Source organism: Patiria miniata, unplaced genomic scaffold (assembly GCF_015706575.1).
Source record: "Patiria miniata isolate m_02_andy unplaced genomic scaffold, ASM1570657v1 HiC_scaffold_12, whole genome shotgun sequence".
NCBI lineage: Eukaryota > Metazoa > Echinodermata > Asteroidea > Valvatida > Asterinidae > Patiria > Patiria miniata.
This window is the reverse complement of record NW_024037050.1, coordinates 4,789,096-4,816,631: the sequence shown is the minus strand read 5'-3', so window position 1 is coordinate 4,816,631 and position 27,536 is coordinate 4,789,096. Positions and strand designations below refer to the sequence as shown.

The following is a 27,536-nucleotide window of genomic DNA, read 5'->3' as shown; positions in this document are numbered from 1 at the left end:
GTTTGCAACGGGGTGCACCCGATGTTCCCCAATACCTATATGTTCCCTAATAGGCCTACATAATTTATGTTCTTAAAAATTCTTAGAGTTTGGGTTAGCGTTAGCGTTAGGCTTAGATGGATAGGGTTAGGGTTAGGGTTGGGGAACATTGGTATTTGTGAACATTGGTATTTGGGAACATTGGTATTGGGGAACATTGGTATTGGGGAACATAGGTATTGGGGAACATAGGTATTGGGGAACATAGGTATTGGGGAACATAGGTATGCACCCTTTGCAACCAACAGAATTCATAGTTGTAGGTCCCTGTACTGTATGGACGCCGCTATCTTACGAAATGAATCTTTTCCACCGGTTATCAAATAAAGCAGGAAAGTTTTTTTCATTTCATGACTGGTCCTGCCTCCCTGTTTGTACTCACTTTCAAGTCTGTAGGATGGGCATGTATAACAAAGCCCAATAGTCAAAGCAGAGGCTATAATATTAGCATCCAATGACATAATGTCTCATCATGGTCTCCGACTCGGAGTCACCTTTCTTTCATCTCATTTCTATAGCAATCACATTCAGAGCAGTTGGTCACATGGAACCACCATTTTGCCAAAAAAAAGCTCCTATTGGCTGAGGAATCATGTCATGGGAACCCCTGGTCAATATGGAGCTATACCGTCTCTCATCATTCAGAAACATCGAATGTCTCGCCCACACGCAGAAATACTTCGAATCGGTGGCATATAAGAGACTTTCTCTCGCTTCTCGACTGATCCTTAAATCTAAGTACATTTTTTTTGTAAATTTGAGACACTTATAGATGGTGGGTGGGTACTTTAGCAGGTGGGTGTGTGGGAGACGGGGGGGGGGGGGGATAGGGCAATAACGGTGACAAAAACTCCTACTTTCTCCACCCCCGTTCGATCAGATTCCATCCTTGTTCTATCGTCATGTTTCTATCTAGAGTATCCGCTTGTCATCCACCATTCATCAGGGAGTGCGTACTAGCGTCTCTTTATCAGATTAAGTTCCTGGGTATGTGCACTAATGACAGCCCCTATCGCCCAAATCAGGCATCCCAACGGCACGGTTATACCACACACTATGCATGGAGGATTATGATCAGCCGCGAAATCAGGATTTGACCCACGTACCTACAAGAGGAAACTCTGCGCTGGAATTCTTCAATCTCGACGGTTGAGAGTTGATCAAATTGTTCTTTCAAGGGGGATGAGTGGCGGTCTGTTATCAATGACGTTTTGGGCATTCTACACGCTCGTTCTGGGGGGGGGGGGGGGGGGGGGGGGTGCGCCGGGTGTGTACACAGCCCCCCCCCCATCCAATTAGAATGAGGTCCACACTTTAAGCAATGTAATTTAGCTTATTGGCCTATATACTTCTGATGACGTTTCTCCCTTTTCAAACTAGGCCTACACCATAAAAATGAAAAGTACCAACGTAGTATTCAGACAATTAAACATTATGCATGTTGAATGAGTGTTGGTACACGTATAAGTTTGAGTTCAAATGATGTGCACTCTTTGGGACGATATCTTGAGCTTACCCCCAACTCCCAACCCCACCCTCATCCCCCACCCCACCCAAAAGAATGCTCCGCAACGGCCTGCAGGGTAATTCAAGTCTTAACGCGTGGTACAGTCAAATTCAACGTTGGAAAATATTGATGCTGCGCATGATATCTTTGGTTTTGCTCTCCGAGCCGTTACTGATACCTAGAACTGACACGTTCTGTATGCATAAAAAGAAGTATATCAGTTCGTTGTGTAAGTTATGAAATAATTAATCAGAGCCAGGGCCTGGACACAGAATATAAGTGTTTGTGTACACTCTTGGAACAACATGGTTAATATTCGACAGGTTTCTCTAGTTCTTGAGAGCTGACGGTGGACAAAAAGACGATGGTTTTGTCTTTCAGGTAGATTCACATTCAGTGTTGGTTTCCTATTCAAAAATCATGGCTAGAAATTTTGCAGGATTGTTTTTTTTTGGTCGAACTGACATCTTTCAGCCATTCTGGCGTCTTTGAATAAACACTAAACGCATTTCATGCATTTTAAACATACGGTCACACACAAGCAAGGAATCAAGCACATTGACTGAATTTCTTTGTGCACCGAATTCAGCGATGGAGAATAGGTCTTTATTGACATAAAATTCTTGAATCTGAAAAACGACAAAAGCCGCACAGAAATAAAGTGCAATCCATATCGAATTATTATCATTAAAATCTTGTTCGTTTCAATAATTTTCGAAAGACCGGCGTTCACAATGATAACGACAATTTGCAAGCTTTCATTCAGAAGATTTGCCAACATGGGTAGGAAGAAATCATGAAATAGAAGCCCACACGAAGAAAATGAATAATTATAAACATAACTCCAAATATTTGTACAGTGACATTTTAAAATCGATTAGACTGATAAAACTCTTTGCGCTGCATTGTAACGCCCATCCATTAACGTGCGTTGCATTAATTTATCACATAAAAAAATTCACACTAAGCTAGTTACTAACATCTACGTTTACTTATAATCTGCTTGAACAAAAACTCGCTACCAGAAAGTGTGAAGTATCAAAGTGAACATCGTCTTTCCCAATCGACTTTAACTAACCTATCGATCAAATTGTATTTCAAAATAAAATTAAGAAAATTAGGCATGAGTGCAAAAATATGGTTTGATTACAAAAAAAAAACTGGTTCCGTAAGTTTTGCAAAGTCAAAGGGTTTGTGTTCTATGTGATATTCAGAAAAACAGCTCTGCCTTCTAATAAAATCACCCCCATCCCCCACCCAAAAAAGAGGTGTCAGAGTTTGGTAACAATGGTAATTCTCAACCGAACAAGAATAACTTTTATTTCAAATTGTTTAGAGTTTTTGCCCATACCACGCGACTTTTCACACATACACACATTTAGTCATTGACACATACCAATAAACGTTACTATTAAATTGCTGGACAGATCATGCTGAAAGATGCAAGTTAAACTCAATGCTTTTCAAAAATTAGCTCCAAGAATTCGGTCTTATTAGAAGGAATGTAAGTAATAAGATTGATGTTGATTGTTTTAAGAAGAAAGAACAATGAGAATAGAGTTACAAGAAAACGATTCTCGCCTTGCTTTTAATAGTGAGTTGTGTGTGCACCACTTTCACTTAAATGTAAAATATATCTTACATCGCAAGACCAAGGCACAGTTCGAAATCAAAAAGACCGCACACCAATTAGACTTAGTGACGATAATCAATACAAGAGGTACAACTGATTCACAACAATAATTGATCAGAATAATTGATTACAATAATCGATAGTATTTGGCCAGCAAATTTGCATTACCGATAGTTTGGTCATTTTTGCCTGTTTGTATCCCCACTTCATCGCCAAGGACATGTTGATGATACAATTAACGGCTTATGAAGCGCCCTTTCACCTAAACGTTTCGAAAATCTACGACAATCGTAAACTCAAGACTTTCAAAATGTTAACATTCCACTTGAAATTTGCAGCGATTTCTGTCTCTTTTTAATATTGCACTCAATTTATTGTGCACTTTATATCATATTGCACTCAATATAATTCTGTTCTGATATTTCTGTTGTTATCTAACCTTCCATCGCGTATTTTTCAAATGGCCTGGGGAATTTGAGGCACAGCGTGTAAAAATAATCTTACTTTCATGACATTTATATATATCTTTCCTTGCTATTTAGCAGGTTTTTTTAATTTAAAGATATATCAGGCCTTCCTTTCATTGACCACCAAATAAACCTCATTTCAAATGGATGTCATATCATTACAAACGTTCGTACAGTGAATTATGATTCAAACGACAATGAACTGTGGACCGTTGTTCCACGAAAAATGTCAATGTCTGAAGTTAAAACTCGGCCAGTGAATCTCTCACGTATTGAAAGCTTAAAGTGCTATTCTCATCCAAATTCTCCTTTCAAGAAAGAAAGAGACAATATGTAGTCAACGCTTTTAAATATCGGAATTCTATTTTTGTAACCACCACCAAGAACTAATGGAATCCCAGAATCAGTCTGACTTCTGATTTGCTGAGTTTGCCGTCTTTGTCCACGTCACAATGTCTCATCAGATCCTCCTTGAAAATGTCGACTTTTCTCATCGAATCCGCCTGCAATCAAGAACAGACTTCCCGGTAAAAACCAAACCACTTGGTCAATTAGCAAAACCTAAATCATAGAATGACTAGGAGGGACAAGGGCATCTCCCACTCCGTGTTGGAATATCATTAACTTGACATCAATGTACTTACCGAAATACCCCTCAAGAAGAAAAAAACATGAATTTTAAGATAAATATTGTGTGGACTAGATTTCACCCAAGAAGCGTAAGATTGCACAGAATAATGCTCCACAGGAATTAATAGCAATCACATCATATAGAAAGAAATCAAGTTAATTGACATCAAATTTGTGTACAACTCTACAAAATCACGTACCTTCCATTTAGCACAAACATTCCTTGATTATTTTCCAATAACTTTTCAACGGAATTTTTAAAATGAAAACGACACCTAACAGAGAACGTGACATTATGTTCCTCTCTTTAATGTACATCGCCAGGAGAAGCATCACAAGTGACCCCCTAAAATATCCTTGACAAACTTTTACAAAACAAACTCCAAGCCTGAGCATGATATATACCCAGACACTGAGTAACACTGAAAGGCCGTAATCTAGTGACTGACCTGGCAGAAAGTATCCTCGCCGCTTGCACCTTCGAAGTCGTGAAGATCCTTCACAAACAGATCGATCTCCGGTCCCTCCAGGAATCCTGTTTGTCCCTGTAAAACATGCCACCAATTTCCAAAATACATTTATACGAGGCCCAGGCTCAAATCTAAGATTCAGTATTAGGACAGACAGACGTGATGCAAATACAGAGCGAAAGTCCTCATGAAATCACGATCCATCGCACACCTGCTGAACTTTTACCTTTTACTGAAAATGAAGGTGTTTATGACAACGTGTTTCAAAAGCTTTATTGGTGATTTTCTTGCGTCTGCTTCACTGATCTCAGTAGAAATCAGTGTTCTATACTTATGAAAAAAAAAACAATCTTACTTTATCTCCTCAATATATAAACAGACTGAAACATGCCAGTGGCATTCCTCACGTTAAATCATGAGTGAAGTATACATGTACATGTATACTTCATGTTTATGGCGACGTGTTTCAAAAGCTCCATTGGTGATTTTCTTGCGTCTGCTTCACTGATCTCAGTAGAAATCAGTGTTTATACTTATGAAAAAACAAACAGTCTCACTTTATCTCCTCGATATATAAACAGACTGAAACATGCCAGTGGTATTTCTCACGTTAAATCATGAGTGAAGTATACATGTGCATGTATACTACACTCGTATACTTCATGTATACTTCATGTACATGTATACTTCATGTATACTTCATGTACATGTATACTTCATGTATACTTCCTGTATACTTTACAAAAACAAATATTTCATTAATAAATGTTTTTACCTTGTCGTAATGGTCAAAGATCTGGTGCATAAGTTTGAGCCTTTCTCTCTCACCCATATCCTGGAACTGTAATGTTTTGAAATAAATCAAAATTGAATCAAATAGAGAAAAACAAAACATATAACTAATCACGACAGAAAGCATTTTCAATCTTAGAAAAGGATAGATATGGGACTGGTTGCTGAAAATAAAATGGGCACTGATATTATCAAAATAGACTTCGTAGTTTTAAGGCAAGTTCATTCTGATTGAAAGCAACTGGAATTATTCCACATACCTTGGCAAGTTTGCTGGACGTGATGAGAAAATTCTCTTCTGGTTTGATGGACAGCAGTCTGTGTTTAATCAAAGAGTGTAAAACAGGAATGCTTAAAATCTCAAGTGTGATAACTGGAACTATAAAGTATAGAAACATTTCAATCGACCATCAGGAAAGGGATAAAAATCAATATTTTCTACAAATTTACATACATGAACGTACAGACAGACATGTCTATATTGTTACAGTTTAGAAGTCACATCGAGCAAAGTGACACATTGACAAGTTAGTGACACATTGCCGATCGTCCTCTTTGACAGTGACATATTTCAATGTCATACTTTACCACCGAGGACCCTAAGACAGTGATACATTTGATGTTTTACCAAGGAAAGTGGCATGTTGCCAATTTGTGACAAGGACAGTGACACAATGACAACCATCTCTTACAACAATGACATACGTGACAATCACCCCCTACCTATGGAGTAATACAATGATACATGGATATCATTCCTAAGAAACTGATACAATAATCGTATTCTACTCACTTGGCCATCTCTGTCAAGCTCAGGTGTCCATCGTTGTTCTTGTCAAAAATCTTTAACTATATAAAATGCAAAATGGAGAAAACATTCTATTAGCCTCAAAAGCACAACTGGGGCTGTCATGGTGCTGGCGCTCCCTGCCGCTGTTAACAGCTCACTCTAATGCAAAATAGACTTGTGTGATTATTTGTGTAGTTCGATAAATTCGGAACTCCGAGAAATAAATGCTACAAAGGGGGTTGTATGTACATGTAATTGAATTATATAGCGCAGCTCCTTGAGTATATACCGCACAGGAATAAGCAGAATATAAAACAGAACTTGGGGCGTGGCAAGGAGGATTATTAAGGAGGAGGATTGCATGTTTGTGGTCACTACTCTGCAAATTGTTCCAACTTTGCTTGTATTTTTGTCTGGTTCAACCGATTTAACGTGCTACTTACCATACCCTGGACGTATTCTTCAAGCTTCTCCCCTGACACGCGCTTGCCATGCTGAGCAAGCAGGTCCGCAATGAAAGCCTACAAGAAATAATTGTATACTGAGACAGAGTCGTATAGCTGGGTCAAGTTTGCAGGTACGGGTAGGGGAGGGGTACTTTGCAAAAGTGGGGGAATGCCCCGTGTTTTCACGCAATGGAGTTCAATACAAACAAACTCTCAAACGAAATCATCCGAAGTTCCCATTTCCAGAAACCACATCGTAACCCTCCGTACAACCTCTCTCAATCCAGAAACTATGTACAGTCGGCGGCGGACTGCCATATTTTGGTGTGTTTGTCCTACTTGCAACATCTATGCAGGAAGAGGAATCCAGATCAAATTTGAAGGATGCCCGGCTTACTCTACCCAAAAGCTCTCAAAGGTATTGCCAAATACCTGCAAAGGTATTGCAACAAAAATATATGAAATAGGCTGTACTTGATTGAACGTGAGCAATAGTACTAAGCATCCTGTGAAATATTTGCGCCTGGTATGCTGTCATTAAACCGTCGTTGGAAAAAAAATAGGCTTTTTTCAAATACAACATTTGTGTACAGGGGTGAAACTATACGTACGCTCGGTTGCGCTATATGTACATGTACATGCAGGCCTATGGGTTTTGTTTTTTTTACCACGATACAACCAGTGTCATATGAAAATCGGACTCGTATGAAAATCGGACTCTTTTTCCCTTTTATTGGTTAAACCCTCTCACGTGACCGGTCTGCTTTTAAAGCAGTCTCACTTCTTCTAATCATCTTCGAAACAAAATAATAACAAGGTTCATAAAGGCACTTACTCCGAGTTCTCCCTTCGTAATGTAACCGCTCCTATTCCTGTCGTATTTCTTCCAAAGCTGAAAAATAAAGATGTTTAGATTAATTTTGAATAAAATAGACGACGTCCTTTCCGTACCCCCTTGACCTTTTTAAAATTGTAATAATTAATTTAGCTGAAATAAAGTGCACACCACGATGATATAAAAAAAATGTTTGCTATAAGATAGTAATACACATTTATCATGCTGCCATCATTTCAGTCATGCTCCCTTTATCCAATAACAGTACTGAATGATAATGTTGTTTTTGTGCAAAAAGGAACCAGACTATTTTCCCTTCCAGCCTCGGTTTGGTTACGTTGTTTTGAATGGGAAAAGTCTAAATGCCACAACATGATAATGGTCTATACAATTTTTACGATTTTAATTGACTGTCCATTGTCCAATGTAGATTTATTTTCACTTTTTTCTCTTTCGTTTTTCTCAGTAGGCCTGGCCCATCTTTTTTTCCATAATAGTGCAGCATTGCAAATAAGGTAGGTCAGGTGTGGAGGTGGGTGATGAGGGGGGTTGTTACGGATTTAGGTCGGATGCGATGGGTTGGGGTTGATGGCTGTATAGGGTTGGGCGAAATGATTGGGTTTGGTTGGGTGGATTAGGGGAGAGAATGAGATTGGGTGAGTTGATTTGGGGAGGGAGTGGGTGGTCACCTACCGTCATCAGTTCCACGCTAGACGTGAGATTCTCCGTCAGTCGAAAGAGAAGGATGAAATTCTCATCAGTGGGCAGGATGTTGGCCAGCTGAGGTCAAAAGAAACGAGTGTATTTCGGTTGGATGGATTCTTGACAAGGACTGCTGTGACTTTATCACTATCCTTAAAGAGGATGTGGAATGCTCGAAGACATTTCCGTCATTTTTCGGGTATATGTAGCCTAAGGTGTGATGAAATGAAAACGACAATTGTGTCTGTCATGAAATGAGTACAAAAGGTACTTTTGAGAGCTGTTTTTCAGGTCCTGTTTCGACCCGAACGTGCAATTTGGGTAAAAGTCGTCGTTGGGGCTGCAAACAAAACATAGTAAATCGTGACGTAATAAACAGGACTCGTTTATACTACGCTGCATCGGGAGTCCTGTTTAAAAAAAAAGAAGGGTGGACGAACGGATGTTGATACAACATACACGTGATACATAAACAAATTTTTCAACAAAAATGTGGCTTCCTCCATTTAATTAAAATAATAACATAGGGATTAAGTACATATTATTGACTATAGTAACTCTCAAATTTTCACGTAATTTCCTTACATTATGTTCACAAGTTATGTCTGTTTATAATACAAACATCACTAAATTCAGCTGTCCACCAATGATCATTTACCGTTTAAATAAAAGGAAACAAAGACATTTTCCTGCCTACATGAATGAACAAAAATATGCACGAGAAAACAGACAAAAATCACCATCATCATTTCAGGGGGAAAAGTCGTTATATTCAAAACACAAAATAATAAAAATAATAATTCGGTCTTTGACCAAAATTTAAAAATTGCATTTGTATCTGGATACCCGTGTGTTAGGCTCTGGTTCTCTCGCAGCATACTACAGCTTCAACCCATCGTACTTTCGTACCAATAAGACACCAAAAATCGATGCAGATTGTCAACGTTACCTCTGTAATGGCGATTCTACCGTCTTTGGCATCGTCATAAGATTCCATGAAACATTCCTTGAGATCCTCTACCAGCTCAGGAGTAATCTATATTGGAGTGAAACAAACAATTTAAAATGCATTATTAGAAACAAAGTCAAATTCGTTGAAGAGCACGGGGATGTAACTTTAAACTTTAAATTGCGTGGGATTCATTGAGTGTATAGAGAGGTTCTTAGTCCTGTTTAAAAGATACGTCATTGTGACGTCATCATACCGAAGAAACTCACCGAAGCGGCAGTCGTGGTCATGAGAAGATCTCGGAAGAATTTGTCCAGTCCCTCATCGTCGATATAGCCGCTATCTGCATGAAAGATAACACGCAAAAAGTGGAACATCACCAGTTTGCATTATAATCAGCGATACATCAAAATATGACAGAGGTTGTGCTTGCTCAAAATACCCATCTGTACTTTCGCTTGTAAATGAACGATTGAATGTCATAACTAAGGGCGTTGCTACCAGTGGCGTATCCAAGGGGGGGGGGGGCAGGGGGCACCTTGCCCCCGGCTGATCTTTGTGTAAGATTTTTTTCAGTAACTATTCCCATAAATGGTTAGAGAGTTATGACATGAACAAAAAAACACACAACCAAATTCCAAAACCATGACAATGCGCCTTCAAAATCGACATCTATTTTCCAGTATGCATAACAATAAACAATATGCCCCCCCCCCCCGACATCAAAAGCTAGATACGCCACTGGTTGCTACAACCATAATATTCCTTCCTCCATGCTACAACCTAGCCCTTCAAGGTTATCAGACTTAATTAAAAAGGTAGTTGTACTTTCCATTCCCTGAAACGGTAACAGCCGTCAGCTGCTACCCGCCTGCATTGTAGAGGACAGTGTAATTATGCGTGCCCGTAACAGTAATGCACAATCGGGTGGTATGTTGATATTCGTGTAAAAATTAGTCCAGTTTAAATGCCTGTAAATAAATGGGTCGCTCGATTCTAATTAAATATCTTTTTGAAATTCTTCGCTGACATTACTGGAGCATAAAGCTGTCAGCTGACCACAATACTGGAATACAACTGACTACTATCTCAACCATATAAAAGATACCCCCAGGCAACCACTGTAAAAGTAATTAATACAATGAAACTAGTACAGCTGTTGGTAATGTTTTTTATCATTTCTATTTCCTCACAGGCAGCTTCAGCATGCTTAAAAACACCGAACCTTTTGTGACGACGCCATTGTTGGCGGGGGTGGTTGCCAAAAGAGCCTATACTTCATATTTAAGAATCAGATTGTATGATCCGTATTAAAAGACCCCCAAATCCGCCATTTAATCGTTGAGAGATCGTCACGGGTCAAAGTTCGGGTAAAACACCGACCGATATTAGTCTGCAACAAGGCTCATGGTTTTGCATAATATATTTTTATTAGTCTGCAACAAGGTTCATGATTTTGCAAAGTATATTTTTTTAGATCGCATTTGCTGTGTCCTACACGCTTCTTTATTGAAGGTGACACATTTTGCACACAACATGTGCATAATTTTACTGAACTCATCAAAGTCACAGTCACATCTCATTATGCCTTTGTGGCATTGTGGACATTGATCGAGAGTTTGTAAATGACATAACATGTATTGCAGGAAAAATGACGTTGATAAAGACATTATGACAAGATACTTCAGGACAGAATGATGCCATCGAGTATAATGGCACAGGGTTGTACAGATAATTTGTATTAAAGAGGATAACCATTTTCATTACCTAATTGCATGCTTGTTATGACAAGGCATTCTGTAACCATCTGTATATTATTAAAACATAGATGGTTATGCGCCACAATCCGAAGTTCCAAATAAAAAAATGATAAACCTATCAACTTGATGGGGTTTTCACTCTCTTTGTTTTTGTTGTACCAGCAAGGTTAATGATTGGATTTGATGTATAAATACATGAACTCCACTGGCGCCACATCTTGCAGTTTGTCAAAATAAGGCTGGTGTTCCAATATAGTCATCAATAATAAAGTCAACTCGACACATGTGCCATAATGGCTTGCATAAAACTCCAGTAAATAGCATTGGGATATGCAAAGTCACGCGTTTTGTATCGGACATTATTCATTGTGAGTAAAGCTGGTCATCCGAATATCTCTACTTTTCTCAGTAATAATAAAATGGATCGGAAAACAACTGGTCAACCATCTACAAAATGCTCGGAAGACGGGCGTCCTCGTCATTATAGATGCATGCACTGTGGGCAAACTCGAACTGCGAGTGTTTTAATTACTAATGGGGTCAGGCAACCCAAGTTCACAACGATGGATTTTGTATCGCATTACAATCAATGTAACCTTATACCGACGGGTTAAAAAGTTATATAGAATGGGTAAAGATGGAGGCAACTGGCTTCCTCGTGCTGGGAGGCTTTCTTGTCCTTCCTGTGGTATAAATCGATTGCGATTTATAGGCAAGATGTGGCATTTTATTAACGGACGTGAAGATGCCATTTATGCCAGTTGCTCAAGAACTACTGTAACAGGTGACTTGTGTTTTGGATTGGAGATATGCAGGGGTGGGGATGGTCTGCTCCCTCAAAGAAAAAAAAACCTTCCCATTTACCTCCCAAGGCCTCTCTCAACTCGTTTGTGATTTTTCCAGCAACTCGTTCACGCTGAAGCACGATTGCCTCAAGGATTCGTCTATCTCAAATGACAAAGTTGGGGAAGGGGCGAGGTACGCAGAATGCGGTTTTAAAAGAATCTATGCGAGATCATATTCTCACCGACGGCTCTCTTGAGTCTTTTCAGAGCCAACACTTCGTCACAACTTAAGAGATGTGTCCATGGTGTACCCGCGAACCTGTACACCCTAGAATCTAATGAGTCATTCACAGCTTACTCCTTTGTAGCTCTGTGTTCCAACAACGTATTGTTCAATTATGATAAATGTGTAAATTATTGCCTACACTGTTTATTCGACGCTCGACCAACTGAGCTATGTCTTATATTATGTTACGTATTTATGTATTCGATGGAGGTTATAGACCTATATCATGCTTCCACCATTTTAGTCATTTTCCCTGTATCCAATAACAGTATGATAATGTTTTTTTGTGCAAAAAAGGAACCAGACTATTTTCCCCTCCAGCCTCGCTTTGGTTATATTGATTTGAATGGGGAAAAAAACAAATGGCTGCAACACGATAATGGTCTATAGTCAATGGCCATAAAACTGCATGTGCCATAGCAATGCCGAGATCACGCTCGAAGTCACAACGCAAGCAACATTAGTAATGCTCCATAAATCTTAAGCACAGCTCAACCTTGTTTATATTAATGTTTGAGGAAGTGATAGCAATTTCGACACTCCAGAACCGCACCTGGTATGCTATGCTATCCGATACTGTTCATGGCATCATTAGGGTTCCGCTTTGTCGCCAATGGTAATTGGCCTAACACTACCCTATAGCTCATTATGCATTCTAATGGAACGTCAACATGCTGGTACATGGTAACCCGTTTCATGAAGAAATTGAGTGATCGATAGTCACATCGTGTGTTCGTGTCTAGATAGATTATTAACTCACTACGGTGTGTGAAAAAAAATCATTTTAAAATGTGAGGATTTTCGGGATTGTTAGGGCTAATGAGTCCTGCTGTGACCATACTGCTGCATTATTGTTGCATCCCAGAATACATTATGTTCAATATCAGTACAACACATACCAACGCCCATTATTGCTCTTTGCACTGTAACTGTGCTGACTGTAGGTCTGCAGGGACACACAGTCACACACAATTTACACACATAGACGTCAACACCATAATTATATTGTAAAACACACAACGTGAGTACAAAATAAAGTAAACACATCCTAAACACTGCGGGTGTAAATATCATGAACGCTTGTTTCAAAGGAATTAGTTTGCCAACCAATATTTGCTAATAAACTGATAGATGTCGAAATGAAAGTAGCGCAAAAAAACCCTAAGGCTGTACTGTTTTCACGACGCTAAAGAAGTATGTATTAGGCATCCGTAGCGATGAGAAGGGGTCCGCTCATAAGTCCGACGCCTCATAGGTCCGACGCCTCATATTAGTGTCGGACTAATGAGGCGTCGGACTTATGAGACATAACATTTATTTATTCCTCCTCATAGGTCCGACGCCGCCTAAGTCCGACGCCTCATAGCTCAGACGCCTCATAAGTCCCGAAATAGCATCATTAATTGTCGGACATGAGGCGTCGGACTTATGAGGCGTTGGACTTATGATACGGCCCCGATGAGAACACCATTCGCTCTTTGAACACATCGCCATGATTGGAACTGATAACGAGGCTCACTGCCAAACAAAGGTTCTTAATAAATAAAGTTCTTCCATACATATTAAAGCCAACCTGTACGAGGTCCGCCCGATAGTCCGAAGGTTCGATAATCCGAAGGTTCTTTAGTCCGAAGGTTCGATAGCCCGAAAGCACAAAATTCCCATAAGAGGGGGTTCGTTAGTCCGAAAATGAAATAAGGTTCGTGAATCCGAACATCTGAAGCAATAGTCCGAGGTTCTTAATTAAGTCCGAAGGTTCATTAGTCCGAAGGTTCGGTAGTCCGAATTTAGAATAAGGTTAATCAGTCCAAAGGTTCAATAGTCCAAAACGAAAATAAGGTTCACTGGTCTGAAGGTTCATAAGTCCGAATCGACAATAAGGTCCGATATTCCGAATCGACAGTATGGTCCGATAGTCCGAATCGACAATATGGTCCGATAGTCCGAGTCGACAATTAGGTCCGATAGTCCGAATCGACAACTTCCTATTGTCAATTCGGACTATCGAACCGTATCGTCAATTTGGACTATCGGACCTTATTGTCGATTCGGACAACCGAACCTTTGGACTATATTTAACATTCTTCTGGTTTCGGACTAATGGGCCCTTCGGACTATGGGCCCTCGGAATATCGACTACCTTCAGACTATCGAACCATCGGCCTATCGGGCTGTAACCGGATTTGCAATCTGTCAAGTTCATTATCATTCTCCTCGTTTTCTGCTGTCTTCTCTTCTCCCAAGGCCGACTTAATCAACCTCGTATCCCGCAGACAAGCAAATGCTTTCAAACGACCGGATGCGCATCGCATGGCATCCCTGGGGATTCGGCCTGATGGCTTCAACTAATCAATTGGCCTCGTCAGTTGCAACAATATTATACAGTCCCTTGTCGCTTGAGAGATATACAAACAAAAACGAATTGGCTTTCTCTTCATAATTATCTATGATACGGCGTATGTGATCGCACCGGTCATATCATAGACATGGATTTAATACAAGGAACGCTGATTCTCTTCATGTTGTCCCCCCTAAACCTAACATTGAATGTTTTAAGCAATCTTTTAATTATTCTGGTGCGGTTATATGAAACAGCTTCCCTGCTAAGGTCCAGAATGCATCTTCTATTGATGGTTTTACATATATGTATAAGAAACTCTATTTTTAAAGTACTTTTTTATGCTCATAATTTTAACAATTTTTTGTTTACAATTTTACCAGTGCTATTTTACAGAACAACTTACCTGCTTAGGTAAAGAATGAAACATTAACGGTTTTATAAACGTAAAGGGTGGGGAAAGGGGGTTGAAGGAATGTCTTTTTTTAATGTACATTTTTACCATCATAATAGTTATTCTTTTTTACTCTTGTTATCTTCATTGTTGATTGTTTATTTTATTATTTTATCATTTTAATTGCTGGGTTTTTTTCTCTAACTATTATTTAAATGTTTTTATTTCTTATCACTAGGACCATAATGTAAAACAGCCTTTGAGCTGATATTTTGTATCCTGTATAAAGATTTTGAAATAAATAAATAACTAAATAAATATCACACGAACGCTTTTCCTCATTCTATTTCAAGATTATACTATTTCCGTTCTTTGTAGTATTTTAGGGTTTCCATATTTCCCGTGTAGCTCAAGATATCAGTTACGATTTACGAAAACTCATAAATGGTATTGCCCGCATTACATTGTAAACAAGTCCCTGTTATTTTTTGTCATGGTGCGCGCTGAAAAAAAGTGTTAAGATAGGATCTTCAGGAATTGAAATAAATTATGCAAAAAAAAACAGCGTTTAGGGAGGAATTGAGCTGGGGGTTTTGTTTAACAATTATTATATATTGATAACATACCAGCAACATATATTGCATCTGATCCCTCGGACATTCTGGAAGCAGAGCATCGAGCAAACAAGCTGGTAAAATTACATTCGCGTGTACTTTCGTACCAGCTAGCAATGAACGACGGGTTGCGCAAAATACCTGGTAGATATTTGAAAGGTAAACACATTGACACATGTACAGGTACCACCCTTACAGTTCATCGGTTCCTCCCCGGTTTTCTGTTAAAGCATTTCGTAAGCACATACTGGCTGGGGATATATTGGGTTGGGACTTCGGACACAATTTTTCACTGGGAAAAAAATGTGAATACTGCCTTCTTACCTTGTTTTAAATAGTTTGATTTGAATGTTTTTGAATGCTTGTAAAACAAAATACAGAAAAGGAGATGATTGATTCAGCGTTGAAATGGTCATTGATTGAATTATTAAAATTCTGACGGTATATATATTTCAATTAACTTTGGTTGGTGTCTATAAAGAATTATCAATTGTTTAATTAAATAGCTTCCCTTTTTTTGACAATGTCCCTTTGAGAAGTGAATTATCTTCTGCCAACTCACGCCAAATAAAAATAGGGGGGTGGGTTAAAACTCTAGCAATCGTCGACGACATGTCGAAGGCACTGTAATTGGGAATGCAATGTTTCTATGGAAGGTGTAGCAAATAGCCAACTTCTTTAAAATTCAACGAATATATGTGATATTGATAATTGACAAATGAATCTTCTACACACAGTGCTACGCACATCAACACTAAGCTAATATTGGTGAATACCATTTATGCGTGTCGGTCAGAACATAAGGAACGCATTAACGTCGATGAGACGACACAGAAGATGAAATAATACACAGAGAAACCAATGTACAGCACGAAGTACCTCTGTATGCTATATACTAGGGCCAACCATACAACTAAATGTTCAGAAATAGCTACCGTGTTCATTGCATCTACTGCACACGCCTTTAAAAGGGTTGATAAAATGCACTTAATTATCTACGAATCAAAGTGCGCCTTTGATGACTTCAAGTTTAATCAAAACCCTCATGCTAAACCAATCGTCATTTCATAAACACAATGCATTTGCCATTTATTCACTGTGCATTATTACCAAACCGTTGCATCAGGCTCAGTGCGATCCATTATGCATATGACCTTATTATGCAGCCAGGGCCGTACAGTGTCATATCTGCCGCGCCTAGCCTACGCATGAATATAGTGAGACTATATGACACATCAGGTATAGTAATTACCCTACCACAGAAACCACTTTGGTCTAAAAACAAGAGAAAAAAAAAACATGTGGGATATTTTTGATAATTTGTCAAAAGGAAAAACATCAAAGAATCGACAAACGGAAATTCAATCCGTTGGATTGTGTAAATTAGGCCATAAACAACGCCATAAGTTCAGTGATTCTATATTTGAATAAATTCAACATGAATTGTAATATATAGTTTCGCATTAAAACAACAAACGGCCATAAATAGCTCTGGGTATTAACCATAGAGCTTCTTTATTATACAGCTCTATGGTATTAACACAAGACTAAACGTAATTTAAACGTTGAAGGCAGTTGAACGTTTAAATTCTCCTTTGTTTAGCATTATGCATTCTCTACTTTTTTGATATATACAGGATGAACTAAATGAACTGCTTGTTCAGTCACACTAGTCATGATTTTCGTCAGTAAAGGCTTTTGTTTCTTTGGCTTAAAAAAAGGTGAAGTCATAAAGATTATGTTGAAGCAATCGTGAGGTCATTGCGATAGATAGTACTGTCGTCGCATGCATACTACATCAAGTGCTGGTATTTGCTTGAACGCAGACTTACTGTTGGAGTCATAGTGCTGCCATATCTCGGCGAATTTAGCCGCGTCGATTTTCAGGTTTCCCTTAGCCACTCCTGGGTATTTCTTCAAGAAGTTGTCGTAGTAGGACAACCTACGCGTACCTGCGGCCATGATGCTGTCACAAATTGATGCGATGTCGAGATAAACCGAGCGAAATCCTGCACTGAAATCCGGACTGATGATGGCCAGATACCCGGAGATGTCACACGAATACTGCTGGCGTTGTGCGATGATGCTGGAAATGTAATGGTTTTGCCGCACGTACGCACCACATGTACGATGGTCCTCATCAATCGCGCGATATTATTAAGCAGCACGACAGTGGACGTCCTTTTTATAGGCTCCGTCTTGCTCCGCTGGTTCTATATTGCATGCTCCTGGGTATCACATTTTTTTTCTCATGGCCTCATCAAAAAAGCACAAGCCAAAAAATATTGATCCTGATGGAAGTAGCGGACCAGTGAAGCATGGACAGATTTGCATAATGATGAATTATAGGAAGGTGCTTCAAGCGAAATACATGAGTACTTTCTTTGGATTGGAAAGTATTATCGTTATTTTTATTCCACTGCAGACGGTCGCCTTTGTGGAACTATTGTTTCCATGGAGCAACTTTTATATTTGTGTTTTGCAAGCAGATATTCAGGTGTTGCAAACCATCAAATTAGGAAAAGGTTTGACATTTTTTCTTAAAAATATACCTCGACACGCTCGGATACTTGATATATTTTTGAAGATCCGAGACAGCTGTCAGTTAACGTGAACAATAATTTCAAAAATAAGATGAAGCCAAAGAACAATATAACGAGGCAAGGGCTACGAGGACAGCAAGACTGGTTTCTGGAAGGTGGCGAAACCAAGAACCTCTCATCAATTTTATTCATGAAAATATATTCGACTGACGGGTACAGTTTTCTGCTACGATTTCACACGATGTTCCTACAACATATTGGTCTATGAAGAGTTCCCGTAGTTCCAATAAAAGTGTAGGGGCCTTAATTAATGGATTACAAAGGCAAGTTGACCACAGTTATAAGGGTTCATATTTATCGGAACCAGACTGTTTACCAGACTGTTGACATCTCAAGCATACACACGGTGACCGTTTTAGCCGATTTTCCGGCTAACTTTGACAGATTCAAAAAAAAAAAAAAAAACCTGTTTGACAGAATTGATTTCGTTGGCAGATTTCTGGCAGAATTCTGCAAAAATGGTTATTGGACAGGAAACAGCAAATTTGAACGAAAAAGGTTACATTTGTTTAAAAAGCTTCAATCCTTTCAAACAAACCCTTGCATAATTGGACAGGTTGGCTGGTCTAGTCAGTGGCGTCACCAGACTTTTCAGTCTGGGGGGGGGGGGGGCACAGGGGGGGCACCAGCATTTGATGGGGGGGGGGCACTTAGGTGGATACGGATCGCCGTCCTGGGGGAGGGGTCTAAGGGGAGGGGGTGCCCCCCTCCCCTTTGGAAAATTTTCGCATACGGAGGATGGGCTAGATGCAAAATGGTGCCACATTTGATGCTAAATTCGATCTGAAGATATCTCCAGAAATTGTTATTTTTGAGGTAATGATTTTAACAACGCGCAGAATTTTGCAGAGGATAGGGGGGGGGGGGCACCAGCATTTGATGGGGGGGGGGGCACTCGGGGGGCACTAGGTTTTCCAGGGGGGGCACGTGCCCCCCCTGGCCCCCCCTTGGCGACGCCACTGGGTCTAGTTGCTGAGGTTCACTGGGAAACGGACTTCGTCGTGGCCGCGGATCCGCGTTTTGCCCAAAATTTACCAATAATTTTACACACGGCACACTCGTGTGCCGTGTGACTAGATTGTTTATTATGTAATTTGAATCTTAATTAAGGCAATACTACCAATCTGCATGTGATTTTAAGTGTTTATATTGTATTTCGAGCTGGGGAATTTGGCAGATTTGTGATAAATCTGACAGATTTTTGATGTGCATTTAGCAGAATTTGGCTCTGACCTTACGGTCACCCTGAGCATGCAAATTGACAGCATTCATACCAATATCCAAACACAATGTGTGTTGTTATGGCTGGGTTTCATGAGCACTCACTACCATTCTACCGTACTACTACTACTACTACATGTACTACTTTATATGAAACAATCAGACATTTTGAGAAACATCCTGATTTATTGCCTTTTTAAATCATATATGCAGGTACTCCACTGAGGCAAATGTTAAGTAGGTAGAGAACGCATGAACCGATATATAACACCTGTTTATGTGTAGCTCGTATATCTAGATATGTCATTATTATTATTATAATTTATTCCACCTCAACAGCACACAAACAAGAACAGGAAAAACATATAAACATGTACACGACAAATCCAAAAACTAGAAATACAAAAATAACAAGACCAATACAGACCAAAAAGCTATACAATAAAGACGATGACAGCAGGGCAACTCAGCATAGCGAACTTCAGAAATTACGATTAGGTAAAAACATGATTAATGAGTGGATGAGTGTACGATGAGAGCATGTACGTATGTGAAGTCAATCAGTGGAAGGACACCCAAAAAAACTCAAGTAAAAACACAAAAACATTAAAAAAAAAAACCCAATACTATGCGGGTCTGGGACAACAAAAGTAAACTAAATTATGTCCTAGTCAGTGGTTTAAATAGTCCCACTATATGTAACGTTATTTATTAGCCGGTGGTTAAACAAATATTTTTCTTTCCTCTTCGTGTTTTTTCTTTACATTTTAGACCTCATCTTGATGCTTTTATTTTGATTGGTCAAAATCAAGATCGAATTTAAAACTGGCATATCTGCAAAAGATTACAACAACAAAACTGAACTGTAATTGATTTATACTAACCCTGAATTATTGCACAGCGTTGGGAATATTTTAAAGGACTTCATACGTTAAATTGGTCGTCACTACATGTCGGCCCAAGTAGTGTGTTCTGCCAAAATGAAGAAGCAGACAGCGAGGGTTCATTCATCTTGACCATTATGTCATGGGCTTGGCACACTACTAAATATCATTGTGTTCAACCCTCAACACTACCGAATTTATAATGTGGTTTAAAGCAACTCTACGGCCTGCGTAGATAAGGTTATATGCACTATCGCACCAAAGGCGGTTTGGCATTCATCATCATGTGAGACGGAGACATGTTGCAATCCTAATTGTGTAAATTGCACCTTAATTAGTCCGATTTTAAGATGTTTTAAAATTAATTATTGCCAATTCGAGGACCAGGGGTCATTTAAGGGCCCTTTGTACATGTCAATGTGAATTTCCATATTCATGAGCAACACTGCGTTTTCTCTAAGGCAAAGGTTTCGCAAAAAGTTGCCTGAAGAAGTGCTTACTGATTCAAAACGGCAACAGCGCCCTCAAGTGTTAAGAGATACCCCTAGCATGGACATTATCGGGGATGTGATTTTGAAATGAAGCCAAATGGTTTTTTATTTTATTTTAGTAGATTCGTACAGTTTAGAGGCATAGACAGTATGTTTTAAAATACTTCATTTCAAGTCTCGTTAAGTTCGTTGATGATGTCGTAAATTGTAGTATAACTGCTGAAATATTGTGAGATCGGGCTTTCACCAAAATTATCCACAATGCTAACAGAATTACTCTTTCCAATACAGTTTTTGGTGCTCCACAATGTTATGAGAGACTTGTTAATGAGAAGCACTTTAGAGTTCAGACATTACAACTAACCGCGAAATGGCCCTAAAACTGTGTTATTATCGGTTTGTCACTGCAAGCTTTAAAACAAACAAATTCTGCCAGCGGCAGATCATTAATGTTCATTCCGTCTCTTCCGAACTAAAAGCATATCATTATGAGGGTTGGTTTAATAAATCTGTTTGTCTGCTTAATAAAGCGTCTGTGAAGATTGAGGCGACCGGAAACACGAACTCGAGCTGGAGCCGTCCACGACCTAATAATAGCTTCAAGCTTTCAGGCCATTCCGGAGGGAAATCGGCGGGCACATTAATTTGTCCTTCGTTGACAGTCTTCCTGACAATAAGTCCTCGCTCTCTCTTCTGCCTGAGACGGTAATGTTTATTCGTTCCGTCGGTCTGTCTTTATTCGACATGTTGTGGTGTGGACTTAAAGCAGCGACTTAGACTTTATAGAGTCACAGATTGAGCACATTAATGAAGATGTCTTGCTGTTCGTGTACGGGGTGTCTCCCCCAAAAAATGTCCCTCTGGAGGGTGTGTCAAAATTCTCGTAATTTATGAAAATTCTCAAATTCAATGATATAATTTATGATTTACTTTATTTACCTTTCTTTAATAATAGACATAATAACCAGCGCCTTGAGTACCTAATTGTTGGTAGATACGTGTGCTATATAAGACTCCGTTATTATATATCATTATTATTAATTGATGAAACCAAACATTTTTTTCTCTCTTGTGTGAAGGTTGTTGGATTCGGTACAAAGGCCGTGATGGACCAGTCCATTTTACTCCTTAATCATTTGATGACATGTGGCATTGCTATTTGAAAGGCCCGCCCCTGCCTGAATGACCTGAATCGCTTTGAACTGTTATAATAGGTGTTTGAGCCACTCCTTTGTTATAATTAAAGAAGATAGTATGGGTACATAACAAATAGCCACAGTCAACAATGAGGAGTGTCAACAATAATATTCCTCATGTTTAGTTTAGTAATTTAAGATAGTTTAAGCTTGGAATGCTTCAAAATAGTAGTGCCTACTGTGACATAATAGTCTGTATTTGGAAAGCCGGTGAACCGAATCCGATGGATTTTTTTTTTACAGAAAACAGTACAATAATTGTGCTTCACAGTTATGTAAGAAAAGAAGAAATTACAGTTATTTTTTTCGAATTCTTGTACAACCCTCCAGGGGGACATAACATGCAAAAGTTATCATTCCAAATAAACTGCATATATAGGCCTACCACATCTTGTCTCTTGAGTAAATTCTCCGTACAGGGTGAGTAAAAAAAACGAAACCCAAATGTCGGGACTATTATTCCATTGAAGTTCTGCATGTAGCACTTTCAAAATCTGGAACATGAAAGCCCAATTCATAAGCTTTATTTTAGTACAAGAATCATTCAAATCGCTCATGTACTTCAAGTACTATCCGTGGATCACAAAAAAGTGTGCGTTCTTTCAGCAAACGAAACCAATTCACACACATCTTTATGTGATTTGTTTTCGTTTTGCTGAAAGAACACTGAGCTTTTTTGTGATCCGTAGACAGAACCTTAAAATGATGGTTGTGTTTAAAATTCTGTAACTTGAAAAGTACATAAGTGATTTGAATGATTTTTGTACTAAAAGAAAGCTTATGAATTTGGCTTTCATATCCTAGATTTTGAAAGTGCTACATGCAGAACTGCACTAAAACAATGGTCCCAATATTTGGGGTTCGTTTTTTTTTTTAACTCACCCTGTATAGTCTTTGCCTAATTTCTGATCCCCGTATTTTTCCGTGCCACGTGTACTACATTTAGTATTTTTAGCAAAGAATCGTGAGTTATTTATTACTAAAGAGGTAATTTCTACAGGAGGTATAAAGCCAAGTTGAATATTTTATGTGAACTAAGGCTTTGCATGACGGAAGTGCGTGACTATATAGTGAAGGGACTATTATGGTTCGATCGTCTCAAACCCACCTCTTTGATAGCGTCACGTTCTGGCGGTGAACCATTGCCGTATAGGGTCCAGTTTGTAGGGAGGAGCACTCAATGCATTGTATCGGTGCGTTTCCGCATATATTGGGGGGGGGGGGGGGCAAGTGGTAGCACAGACGTTGAGCGGGGGGGGGGGGGGGCGTGCCCCAATGGGCCCCATGTTACGCCACTATGGTGAACTAGACATTTCGTCAATCCTCTCGGAATGCCCTTCTCGCAAACTTCTCCCAAACATAGTCTCGACGTGCATTTTGCACTTAACACGAAATGGGGCAAGTCTGACAGATGTACATCTCAGGCTTGTTCAAGCATGGAGGAAGAAAAGTGTGCACTTTCTTGAAATGGCATGGCGTGTCAGGGGGTTGAATGCATTAGTGCTTAACGGTCAGTCGGCATACGGACGGGACTCGGGCATGTCGGCCAGCGTCAGGCTTGACTGCAGACAACTGATTGCGGTTTACTTGACTTGAAAATATTTGTTTGTTGTTTGTTGCTAGGTCGTGCGGACCACTGACGAGGCCTAATTAAAAGTCAAGACCTTGTGTCCGGCCAAGAAATGATGGGCCGAGGGATGTCATGTGAATGCACTTGTAAAAATGAAGGGTCACGGTATTGAAAATGACTTTATTCTGTTCTCTTTTTTTGACAATTGGATGAAATGGGACATGAAAGTCCTTAGGCCTGGGCTGATGTTATTTATTTATTTATTTTTTGTTTTGTTTTGCAAAAAGGCATTTGTCATTTGTGTCAGTGGAGAATACTCGTCTGCAACTTAAGTGTTAGCGAGACATAATCTCTCGAAAGGTTGTTAGTTTTTGCAAAGCAAAGTATCTTTCCTGCCTGTATCTTCTTCAAGACGAGGCCAAACGTGGGAACACGGTACGCGTACGAGAGCCTCAAACAAGGGCGGATCCAGAACACCTTTTTATTTCGGGGGCATCAAAATTGTGGTCCCCAGAAAATGGGTCCCAAAAATGAAGGCGTGGGGTTCGGGGCCCGCTTAAGGGCCCCGAAAATGTGTTGGATTCTAGATGCTCTGTGGTGTGATCTGAGAAGAAGGTCTTTCTGCATTTGCAACAACACTATTGTTTCAAGTGGTATGATATTTTAATCAGCTGCGCTGCGATATCGATTTTTTTCTTCTAAATATAAATATACTTTTCCTTTAATTCTCGGTCTGTGGTAAACGCTGTCTAGTTCACATGCAATCTAATTGTATGCAGACAAGGTTATTAACATGTGATGTGTGAGGTAGGCTTTTTGTATGACAGCACGGACATATATCACTAGGAATATTTTATTTCGAGGGAAACAAACTGGCAATTTCCTGGCCGTGTATTTTTTAAATCAATAAATCATCCTTTATTATATTCCAAGTGGGTTTAGTGCAATGCACTACATGGACTAACAGCACTCCTGTGTATATTGCGGGGTGGTCAATTATGCTAATGGTTTGAGTTCACGCATCTTAATTGGTTTTCATGATGTCAGTGTTAAATTCCAATGACCAAGACACCGACACGATGCAGGCGTCAATATAGTACGATTGACCAATGGCAAGAGACTAAGACAACATGAAGGGTATATAGAAACAATACATTGGTGCCGCCCTTAATGATTTGGTACACTACAAAAACTGTAGTGTTAAGTTAACACCATTCGGTATCTCTATAGGACAACACCAGTAAAATTTAACACCAGATGGTCCTATATAGATACCAATGGTGTAAATTTAACACTGCAGTTTTTGCAGTGTACAAACCAATTGCGGCTCAGTACATGATTTTGAAGATAAAAAGTACAGTGTGATCATGCATCGATTTTGAAGATAAAAAGTACAGTGTGATCATGCATCGATTTGCTGGTATTGATTTTTGCGTTGCTTGTAATAGAATGGTCGGGTGCATACATAATCATTGCTCAGCTGCTGCAAGCAATTCCAATCACCACCACGCCCCAATTTTATCCTTGTATCGGCCAATGATCTTGTATTACAACCGATTTACTGAGATATATGTATAAAATGAAGCCCCCTTTATGTACAGGCCAGTGTCGACAGAAACCAGTCTTTTTTTTAAATCATTAACTATAAAGAAAACACGGCGCATTAAGTTCCCAGTGTTTTCGCTTTAATTACTCTGAAAGCAATTACTTTCACAGTATACAACAAACACAACTCAATATTGTACAAGCAATTCTGAGGCCAAGTGTATTATATATAGGCCTCCTGCACGAAAACCCAACTTCATTGTAGTTAATTCGGTTAATGATTAAACCTGCATGGGCTTTATGAGCACAATTTGTCATTCTGATGAGACGTCAAAAACTACGACCTGGAATTTACGTGCGTTTTAGAGGGCCGGATGCATGCTCCATATCCACATACATTTTGATCCGACATTTTAAAAACGGTTTGTTATATAGCAAAATACAGTATTGCGGGACAATATAAAACTCGTTATCTGAGTAATTTGCAGGACTAAGTGTTTGGCATAGAACTCATTTTACGATATAGCAAATGGATGATGGTTTGCAATGTAGATATCTCATTATTAAAGGTTGTCTTTTTGCAATACAAATGACAAACCAACCTAAGATTTTAACTGCTGATCTGTTTTAAATCCCTCTATCTTTACTCTGCTTTACCAACGCCAAGCGCAAATAATCTTCATTCCGTAACCCAACACCTGCATAAGTGATCCGGGGGAAACCAAATCATCCGCTTCGGCCCGGCACAAGTGGCTTTTCTGTAAGCGCACTTCACAAGAAGGCCGTGGAAAACCATGGAGGTATTCCTCCATGGGAAAACGTAAGACAAAAACATTACTATAGGAAGCAGGCATGACCAAGTCGTTGCCGTTGCCCATTACACCGTGTTTCCACAGATTGCAGAGTGTTTCCATTAGCGGTCGACGGGGACTACTTTGGAGGTCTGATGACGAGATGTACATGTATCCAGGGTCGAGAGACACATTATCTCCGCAGCACTAGTGCACTCACAAGTGCACTTTCCGTTGTGCGATCGGGCAATCATTTTGGAGTCAGTTTTTTAACGCACGAAATGTTATGCACCATTAAGATGTCTCACTGGACCAACTTCTACTTCCCGCGCACGTATGCTTGCGCGCCACTGAGCACTTATTACCGCGTACAATGCCTAATAACCAACGCACGGACTGAGGTTTTTGTTTGTCTGGATATCTTGAGTTCGATAAATTATGAAAAGATAACGTTATCAAGTAATGGCGCTGAGTGAAAAGAACCTTTAAACCACTCTCGATCAGTTATCATGTGCGTTGTTTAATTTGTATGTCGCATCCGGGACGACAGATTATATTGTATGACTGCTGCTGAAAATAAATTGTTGAGTGAAAAAATGCAGCCAGTTTTAATTTTGTGAGAATTGTAGGTCCAACTGTAATTGGATTGTGCCCCGGGCCAGATGGTGGAACACGACACTCTCCAATGAATAAATGCAACGTGGCAGCCGATTCGTTATATCCGGATCTACACTTACTGTCTAATAATATACTGCGATTTGAGATGTAAAAGATTTACCGTGAAATAGTCATGCAGTATGACAGGCGAGAAAAGAATTGTCTTGCAGCACCTAAAGCAAAATAAACATAAAGCATGCGGGGTTTTATGATCTTTTAATCTGACCGTCACATTCAACTAAGTCAAATGATGTTGATTATCAACTCGCCAAAGGGCGTCTACACCGCGCTGTATAACTCAACACCTATACCTGTCAGGTCATATGACTAACACATTTCATAACCTCTTGTTGTATGTACATGCTCCGAGCTAAAAGACCAACTTTCGTGACCGTCTGTAAAAGCTGATGCATTTTATTTGATAAGGTCTGTTTAGAAAAAACAAAAGATGAGCACATGAATAATATCCAATTTCTTACGTACCGTTAGTATCGTAATGCTGAAAAATCTCTGAGAATTTGTCAGCCGTGATGCGTTTGTTGTCCCTCAAATCCGGGTACTTCTGAAGAAAGTTCACGTAACTTTTTCTCCGCTGTTTGGACATGATGCAGGCAAATTCAAGCAGGCACGGTATAAGAATCCACGGAGGCGAAAGATGAAAATCGCCGCAAAAAAAGGCCGATATGTGGAAGCGTTGACGGTTGAGTTATTCTCAAGTTTATAGAAGTCCGGGCTATTGAGCGAGGCACCGTGTTGGGTCGTAAAGGCAGTGGGGCTCGTTACGGACTAAATTCCCCTCGTTCCGGTCGCACGGAGCAGCGAGCGAGGAGCGTTTGATGATAGGTAACCACGACAGTGACACGCTCCACAACACTGGCCGGGCTTTCGGCAAATAACAGTCTTTTTAAACAGCTGAAAGCGGCAATTATTCATGAATATCGAATGACGGGTTGCCAGGTGTGGGAGGAGGTTAGAGTCTGGTCGGTGACACTGATGAATAATTGTCTCCATCAATCCTCCATCCAGTCTCCCGTTGCCATGGCTACAAGATAACTGCCGCAGTGACCATCGATTGGTGTCCACTGCGCATGTATTGTGATCATGCCCACTGTGTGACAGTATTAAGTGATCCTTGTTGTCA

At 39.6% G+C, this 27,536-nt stretch overlaps 1 protein-coding gene across 2 annotated transcripts; it reads right to left on the bottom strand.

Annotated features, from left to right (window-relative positions):
* Positions 1-2,113: 2,113 nt before the first annotated feature.
* On the bottom strand, positions 2,114-27,288 carry LOC119746045 (secretagogin-like). Of its 2 annotated transcripts, none has more exons than XM_038222817.1 (11): positions 26,879-27,288; positions 9,530-9,603; positions 9,261-9,347; positions 8,303-8,389; positions 7,610-7,666; positions 6,772-6,849; positions 6,332-6,387; positions 5,799-5,856; positions 5,522-5,587; positions 4,726-4,821; positions 2,114-4,149 (listed from the first exon to the last, which is right to left on the bottom strand). In XM_038222817.1, exons 1-11 carry the CDS (start codon positions 26,997-26,999, stop codon positions 4,033-4,035), a joined length of 897 nt encoding a protein of 298 aa, XP_038078745.1. In that variant the 5' UTR covers positions 27,000-27,288; the 3' UTR covers positions 2,114-4,032. The 2 variants fall into 2 exon arrangements, with proteins under 2 accessions (XP_038078745.1, XP_038078737.1); XM_038222809.1 differs by lacking the exon at positions 26,879-27,288 and adding an exon at positions 17,270-17,610.
* Positions 27,289-27,536: the final 248 nt, after the last annotated feature.